General features: G+C 40.3%; 1 protein-coding gene across 1 annotated transcript; it reads left to right on the top strand.

Moving 5' to 3' along the window:
* Positions 1-365: 365 nt before the first annotated feature.
* On the top strand, positions 366-1,110 carry HOO65_021020 (Zinc knuckle; the record flags this gene model as incomplete). The annotated part of the gene is made up of 3 exons (XM_071007030.1): positions 366-582; positions 637-1,053; positions 1,094-1,110. The coding sequence occupies 3 exons, from the start codon at positions 366-368 to the stop codon at positions 1,108-1,110; spliced, it is 651 nt and encodes a 216-aa protein (XP_070861658.1).
* Between the last annotated feature and the right edge of the window lie 8,024 nt (positions 1,111-9,134).

The following is a 9,134-nucleotide window of genomic DNA, read 5'->3' as shown; positions in this document are numbered from 1 at the left end:
ACTACTAAGTTTACCAATTGATGACTTTATTGTCAGATGAGGAAGAAAGGAAGAAACTGTTGAGAAAACGTCCACGAGTGCTCCGGAGAATGTTCGGGTAAATAGATAAGACTGGGTTCTTATCTGTGGGAAGGAGACGAAGATAAATGGAGAGAGGGGTGAACGAATTTTCACCTAACTTAATATATATACTTTAAGGACCAATTTTTACAGGTTATGAGCCTATATCGAATTACCTTCGGAGAACAATGATTGTTCTTAGAAAGCAAATCAAGGTTGCTTATTATATTATATTTTGTTATCTTTACATCATTTCCACTACACTTCAGATCCAGCGGAACGAACCGAGCGGAAAATTCACGACAATGGTGATCAAGCTCGACAACAACAATTGGAAGGAGTGGGAAGCAAGTTTTGTGCTTCAACTGCAGAATGAGGAACTGCATTACTTGCTGGATGAGAATCCAATGGAAGGTGTGGAGAGAAGCAACGGGGGTTCTGGTAGGAACCAAAAGAAAGACGAGGAGCTGGCTATGCGCATACTTCGCCTTAGCCTGAGTGAATCGTTTCAAGTGATAGGCAGTCAGGGTACAGTCTGAGAGGCCTATAAAGTGTTGGAGACGATTTGTGCTCCAGATACCATTGATGTGGAGTTCGAGGATATGGGAAAATACCTATGGACAACATTGAGAAAGGATCTGAACATGATTCAGAATTGGTATTACTACAAGACAAAGTTTGCACTATACAACACCAAGCAGGAGGTCAACGACAAAGCGACGCTCAAATTTTTCCTGATAGGACTCCCGAAAGAGTATAGGGATGTGGCGAAGCAGTGCTATCGCGATGGACTGACAGCTGAGAAAGCCTTAAAACTGTTGCAGCCAATATCGGACTTGAAGGAGACCGAAGAGAAAATGAACACATGCAGCAAGTCCAGATTGAAGTGTTTCAACTGCAATAAGGGAGGACATAAGGCAGTGGATTGTTGGGCCAAGAAGAAAAACGATTCCCAACAGAAAGCAAATATGGCTGTCAAGGAGAACCAATGTGGTAAGTGCCCTAAACACCATAACTGGATAATTGATTCCAGGTGCTCATGTCATATGATGAAAGAGCTAACAGTGTTGAAAAACGCAAAGGAAACACAGGAGACAGTTAGGTTGGTGGATAGGAGTCGCATTGGGGCATCCAAGATTGGTTCAGTAGATGTTCAAGTTGGGAATAAAAGGCTCAATTTATCCAAAGTTTTATATGTGCCAGAATTGTCTGAAAATTTGATATCAGTTATGGCCTTGAGGAAAGAAGGAAAATCAGTCCTGTTCAAGGACATGGAAGTTACTATTGACAATGGAAAAGAGAAAATCGTTATTCCATTGAGAAGGGATGACACAGTCATGAGTACGTGTTTGCTTGCATATGACGATTTGCATTGAAGATTTGGTCATGTTGATGATAAGAGGCTGAGGGTGATCAATCCAGACAAAACACCCCTGAGGCCAGAGGATTTTGCGTGTGAGGACTGCTCAAAAGGCAAAATGACAAGGAGTCATGGGAGTCTGACAATGTCAATGGCTGCAGAGGAACCTCTTGACAGCATATCAGTGGATGTATCTGGACCACATGAGCCTGGGAGAAAGGGTCACTGATGGTATGTGATAATCATTGACAGCTTCTCCAGGTACAAATGGGTGCTACTGCTGAAGAAGAAGAGTGAAGTCCAAAGAGCTCTGGATGAATGGTGAAAAGGGATTGAACTCAAGATGGGTAAAACTATTAAGAGGACAAGAAGTGATAATGCGCTGGAACTGAAGCAAATCTTTGAGGTATGGAGAAAGGCTAATGGGACAGAACCAACCTATATACTTACAGACTCATCAAGTCAGAATGGAATCACAGAAAGAGCGATTAGGACAGTGAACGATGGTGTCAGAACAATGCTATCTGAAACAAGTTTGGGTGGCAGATTTTGGGTGGAAGCCGCAAAAGCGACAGTGTACATTGCAAACAGGACATTGAGTACACAAGGTGTCCCACATACACTCTTCTTTGGAATTGAGCCAAGAACCAACCATATTAGGAGATGGGGATGTCGAGTAATTAGACACTTGGCAACGTCTAAACATGGTTCTAGGGGGAGTGAATCTCTACTACTAGGATATGATGAAAACGTTGATGGCTGGTACATTTTGTGGGATATTGATGCTAAGAAGGTCTGGGTTACTGAATCAGTGCACTTCTATGAAAAGATGAAACCTAAGAGCCCAAAAGAAGAGAAAGAGGTGGAGAGACTGGAGAGTAGTAGTACTCCTGAAGAACCTCGAATTTTTAATCCAAGGGATTCATGACAGGAAGAACTCACAGAGAGAGATCAGACACATGATGAGATAAAGATGCCTCAAGGTCAAGTCAAAGATCAGGGTAGAGAAGAGCAATTGGTGAAGCCCTTTTTGGAAACAAAGGCTATAACAGGCATGGACACAACACAACTGGATGCAGTCAATGCAAGGTTGAATCTCCTAATTGAGTCACTGAATCTGAAAATACTGAAGAGAAGACTGAGTGAAGACGTTGAGGTGAAGGATGATCAACCTCCAAGTCAGAGGATCAGAATACACAAAGAGGATGGAATGCAACAGAGGGCCATGATAGTGCTGTCTGAACCTTCCATGACACTGGACGATGCAATTCGACATCTGACTGAGAGTGAGGGATGGAAAGGAGCAATCCAGAAGGAGTTGAAGGCATTGATGGACTTCAGAACCTGGCATTTCGTCCCTAAACCAGAGGGGTGTATCCCAATCGACACACGATTTGTGTTTACAAAGAAGTATGACCTTGATGGGAAACTTGAGAAATACAAAGCTAGACTGGTGGTGAGAGGCTTTCGACAAGAATACAGAGTGAATTTCTTTGAGAGTTTTGCACTGACTCCTAGCAGCACTACATTGAGATTGTTTTTGGCGACTGTATGCCAGTACAACATGGAATGCCATCAAGTGGATGCATGCAATGTGTTTGCACAATCCAAGATAAAAGAGGAAGTCTTCATTGAGCTTCCAGTGAATGTTGAATGTCCCAAGGGAATGGTGGCAAAACTGGATCACTGTCTATATGGGTTGAAACAAGCAGCATACCAGTGGAATGAGGACTGCACAGGGTACCTTAAATCTTTGGGATTTGAGAACATAGTCACAGAGCTGTGTTTGTTGTATCATGCAGGACAAAAGATGCTGGTTTTGCTTTATGTGGACAACATAACCATAGCAGTGATGGATGACAAATCGATAAAATGGTTCAAGCAGTTATTTTCAAAGAGATTTGTCATCAAGGATTTAGGTGAGACAACTCAGATCATTGGGATACAAGTATCACGAGACAGGCCACAGAGAAGACTCTGGATAAATCAGAGGCAATACATCTGGAGGATGGTGGAGGAAGTGAGGTTCAATGAACACCAGAGGTCACCCATCTGTACACCAGTGGGAGATTGGGGGGACGTTGAGCCAGCACATGAGGACGAGAAGGTCTTGGACTCAAAGAGTTACCAGTCAATCCTGGGAAAGATAATGTACCCAGCCATGATGACAAGACTGGACATAGCATTTGCAGTGTCAAGCCTTGCACAGGCATCTGCAAGACCAACACCTAGACACCTTGGTGGAGTAAAGAGGGTGTTACACTATTTGCATGATACTGCTGAATTCTCTATTTGCTTTGAAGCACACCAAGGGGGGATGGATATCGTTGGATACAGTGATGCTGACTATGTGAACACAAATGATTGGAAGTCTGTCAGTGGATTAATTTTCATTGGGCTTGGGGGGAGTGATAAGCTGGAGTTCAAAGAAACAAGCAGTAATTGCAACATCAACTACAGAGGCTGAATATATTGGACTAACTCCATGTGCCAAGGAAGGAATCCATCTTCAACAGATACTCAATAAGATTCTGGAAATTTTCGAAACTGGAACTGGGAAAAGTCAGACATTGTGTTTGAAAGACAAGACCCTAGTTCTAGGAGATAACCAAGTGGCAATTAAAATTGCAAAATCCCTGGGTGTGAAGAAGGTGACTAAGCACATCAACATACAGCACCATGCCATCAAGCAATGGATTAAGGAAGGTCAGATTAAGATTGGATATATTCCAACAGTGAAAATGGCAGCAGACAGGTTGACAAAACCACTTGGTCCTCAGAAAATGCCAGAATTCAGATTGATGATCAGAGTACAAGATCCACAAGTACAATGGCCAGATGTACCCACTTCTCCAGAGCTCCAGGAAAGTGGGGGGGATGTTGAGAAAACGTCCACAAGTGCTCCGGAGAATGTTCAGGTAAATAGATAAGACTGGGTTCTTATCTGTGGGAAGGAGATGAAGATAAATGGAGAGAGGGGTGAATGAATTTTCACCTAACTTAATATATATACTTTAAGGACCAATTTTTACAGAAACTATCTAAAATGCTTACTAGCCATGTGTCCTTTACATGTCCTCCCAGGTTTCATACCATCTTTGACTGCCTTCCTCATTTAGCCTAGCTCCTCATCTTCTACATCTCTACCCTGTAATAACCTAGTAGGCTAGTGCCTACAACCTGATAACTGATAGCTCTACTCAGCTGCACTGTCCCTGTTGCTGGTGCTAGCTATTGATGTCTCAAGAAGTATACCTTAAAGTGTTTTATTGTTAAATAAACTAATGAGAAAAGAGAAAGAAGAGAAAGAAGTAAAAACTAGAGTGTTCCCCCTCTTTAAGTATTGTAAGGATTTGCTAAGGACATGTCTCCCCTTCATGTGATCCTTTCCTATACCCTTGCTCAACCTTCTCATAGGTACCTAGCCTATAATATCACCCCCCTCCTTTCTTAGGATGATGTCCTCTAGTTGTAGGTAGTCCATTGTTTTCTGAGATCAGGCCCTATTTAGCTTCCTAGTGGTCTAAAGCTTCAGTGTCTTTGATGTTGTCTAGGGGTACCTATGTTAGGTCATCCCAACCCAACTACTTTACTAAGGCTTTTCTAGTACTTCCTTTTCCTTAGGCTTACACTATGTCCTCTACTATCTATTCTTCCTCTCTATCTTCATTCACTATGCCTAGGGGTTCCTCTAGTGCTTATTACTGACTGGGAAATAGGTCTTTTATAGCTTTTTCCATATAGTCTACATAGAATATATTATGTATTTCCTTAGGGACATCTAGTTTCACTGTCAGGGGAGTTGGTATTCCTATGACTATGAACTTGTGGTATAACTAGTCTAGCTTACAGGATGTTCTTGTTGTCCAGAGGTTCCTCATAGTGAGCCAGACTTGATCCCTAATTTAGTACAGCTCTACAGGGCATCAAGGTTAGTCTTCCAGGTGTTATTGAGCTACTGCTAGGGTGCTAGCTATCAGGTCATTTGTGTCTACTATGTACTCAACTAATACTTCTGCCTATCTATAATTTAAGCCTTCTGCACTACACTCTCCTTCTAGAATAGCTACTTGGACTAGGTCTATATAGTACCTATGGCTTATAAAGAAGGGGCTGATGTTTACTTGTAGTACTAATAGCTAGTTATTAATAGCTAGCATGGCTGACAGGAGTAGCTTATCCTAGTCTGACTGTGTAAAGTTGACAAATACTTGTAAATAAGCCTGGATTTCCTGGTTTGCCCTCTCTATACCCCTATTTGACTATGGATAGTAGGCTATTGTCAGTTTCTACTCAATCCCTAGTAGTTTACATAGGTGTCTCTAAAAACCACTTGTGAATTGGGGTCCTCTATCTGAGATAATGGAATCAGGGAGGCTGTAGTGGCTATAGTGACATTCACTGAAGTGAGTGATGACTATATCTATCTAGATGTTTAGTAGGGCTTATAGAGTAATACTTCCTGTGAGCCTATTAGTGATAACTATAATATGTTTATTACCTGTGTTATTACACTTTGGGAGGGGACTTATGAAGTCTATTGAGACCTATTTCTATTGTCAGTCAGGGATAGGGAGGGGTTAGAGGATACCTTACTTCTTCTATCTCTAGACTTTTCCTTTGCTATAGATGTTATAGTTGTGTATAAACTGCCTAGCATCTGAATTTAAGCCTGGCTAATAAAATTACCAGTATAGGATCTCAATTGTACTATCTTGTCCTAGGTGGCCTATCACTTAGCTGTCATAGGCTTCCTGTAAAAGTCTGGCTCTCAGGGGTTTAGAGCTTAGTATCTATAACCTGTTTCTATAGAATAGATAGCTATCTTTCTCAGTAAAGTGTCCTAGTTATCTATGTATGTCTTTAGGTATTTTAGTGGAGTCTTGATTTCAGAGGGCATTCCAAATAGCTTCTATATCCCTGTCTTCTTTCATAGCTTTTTCCTATAGGTTCTAGAGGTCTGCTTTTTCAAATAGGTTGTTTAGGGCTTGGGTAGGTATTGTGTAGAGATAGTTGACTTGAAGGGGTTTCTACAGTTGGAGTTCTCACCCTTCTTTCAGATCTTCTAGTTCATCCTGTTCTCTCCTGGAAAGTGTATCAGCTACTTAATTGAGGTGTCCTAGGCAGTGTATGACCTTGAAGGGGGGAAGGGATTATAAGAATTCAGACTATCTCACTTATCTTTCATTTAGCAACTATTTCTTTATGAAATATTCCAAGTTCTTATAGTCTGTAATGAGGTTGAAGCCTATAAGGCCTTAGAGCATTAGATACTATTCTTTGAAATAGCCTATTACTCCTAGTAATTCTTTATTATGTATAGGGTAGTTTTATTTAGTATTATTCATTTTTCTAGAGAAGAAGGTGACTAGTAGTCTGTTCTGTGAGAGATGTCCTCTAATGCCAAAGCTAGAAGCATTACTCTCTATAACAGTTGTATCTGCCTTGAGGTCTAGGTCCTATCCTACTAGTAAACCTCTATAGTAGAAGTAGTCCTTCAGTATCTAGAAGGCTTGTTCTTAGCATTCACTCTAGACAAAGGGCTTATTCTTTCCTATCAACTCTACTAAGGGGGCAGCAAGCTCTGTAAAGTTTTCAATGAAAGTCTAGTAGAAGTTTGTGAATCTAAGGAAGGATCAGACTCCTTTTACTGTCTTTAGGGCTTCCCAGGTGGTAATTGCTTTGATTTTTCTAGGGTCTATACTAACACCCTTTCCCACTTCTATAATGAACCCTAGGTACTTTGTTTTCTTAACCTTGAACTCACATTTGTCTATATCCAGTTAGAGCCTAGCTTTCTCTAGTTTAGCTAGCACCTTTAGCACATGCTCTTAGTGCTCTTGCTTTATCCTATTTATATAAATCAAAATGTCATCTACATATACTAAATAGAAGTTATTAAGATAGTTCCTTAGTACCTAGTTGACATAGTGTTAGAACACTATAGAGCTATTTGAAAGTCCAAAGGGCATCACCCTCTACTCATAGAGGCTATAGTGTGTTTTGAATGCTATTTTCTACTTATCACCTTCTTTCACTCTAATATAGTAGAAAGCAGTATATATATCCAGTTTAGTTAGCTATTATACTTTAGCTACTTAGTAGAGGGTTTCATATATAAGGGGGAGAGGGTATCTGTCCTTAATAGTGATTATATTCAACCTATAATAGTCTATACAAAACTATAGACCCCCTCCTGGTTTCTTAGTGAATATGACTAGTGCTATAGCAGCTGATTGACTAGCTCATATATATCCTTTGTCTAGGTGTTCTAGTAGGGTCTTTCTCAGGACTAGCAGTTCATCCCATGATATGCTATAGAGGGGGCCCTAGGGAGCTCACTTTTCTTTACTATTCTTATCTTTCTCTAGGTAGATCTCTAAGTCAATTCCTAGGTAGTAGGGGATTTCTTCATCTTACTTATCCTCAAAGACTCCTAAATGTTTCTAGTATGTTTATGGAACTTTTGTTTTTAGGTCTGTCTTGCTCTTGACTTGTAGGGCTTTCTCAATATCTGTAATGGTAGCTATGAAAACCACTAGTTCTTCCCCTTCATATACTCTACATCTATCTCTCAGTATTTGGGCTGCTATAATAGCTCCTATGATTACCTTAGGTTTTTTCACTTTGTTATACTAGGAGATAGGGTGAACCTTATAGCTTGTACTAGGGAGATGGAGTTCTATAATACTACTATCTAGGGAGATTACAGTACTATTCTATTCAATCCATAGTATTCCCAGAATTAATTTTTCACTTTGGCCTAGTACTACATATGTAAATGCTCTATATGTCTAGGCACTACTGACATCTAAGTCTAAACACACTACTATATCTAAGACTGACTCTCTATTTACACCTTTAAGAGCATAGGGTTTTATCTTAATACACTTTAGTTTCAGGAGGGAAACAGTGTTTTCATTAATCATAGCAAAGGAGTTACAGCTATTATCTATCAATGCTGTGATTATATATTAGGAGTTTGCAATCACACTGGTCCAGAAGGTCTAGCTAGTCATTTTATCTTTAAACTATATCTATTCCTATTCTAATGTCTTGTGTGATAGGTACTTTTCAGCTACACATATTAGTTTTCTGCCTTTATACTTGATTCCTCTCTATCCTCTATAATGTCTTCTACCTCTAGAGCTTTCTACTATGACTAGACTTAGGTAGAGTTTACCTTTGCCCTAGTGTGTCTAGATGGGTTGATCACTGCTGACAAGGGGCATCTGGAGGTGCTATACCTAGGGTAGGCATAGTGCAAACACACTTTAGCAGCTCTTTAGGCTATAATTTCTTCTGCTAATACCTATTTTGCCTATTTTCCTTTAAGTTCCTGATTAGTAGGAAACTTCTTTCCAAATGAGTCATAGGTAGGTTGTGTAGAATGTGCTAGATAAGAGTGTGTCCAGTCCATCAGTTCTCTATTAGCTATAGTAGGGGGTAGAGGCTGACTGCTCCCAGTGACTATTTTCAGGCCTCTGGGGTTCATTGGACAATGCATTGCTAAATCATAGTATTAGTCAAAGGTCAGGCCCTCTATTCCTATTAGTGATATAAGGGTATATAGGTCTAGGTTCATGACATTTGTCAGCTAGGCAATCTTCACATCCTTATACTAGACTAGACCTCTAGCCTATAAGAGGTGACCCTCAAATACAGGGAAGAACTCTTAGAACAGGGTATTGCCTTAGGGGGTTTACAACATAGT

The sequence above is a fragment of the Ceratocystis lukuohia genome (assembly GCF_044167205.1).
Source record: "Ceratocystis lukuohia strain C4212 chromosome Unknown Supercontig2_pilon, whole genome shotgun sequence".
Lineage (NCBI taxonomy): Eukaryota > Fungi > Ascomycota > Sordariomycetes > Microascales > Ceratocystidaceae > Ceratocystis > Ceratocystis lukuohia.
The sequence above is the reverse complement of the archived record's forward strand: the minus strand, read 5'-3'. Positions and strand labels throughout refer to the sequence as shown.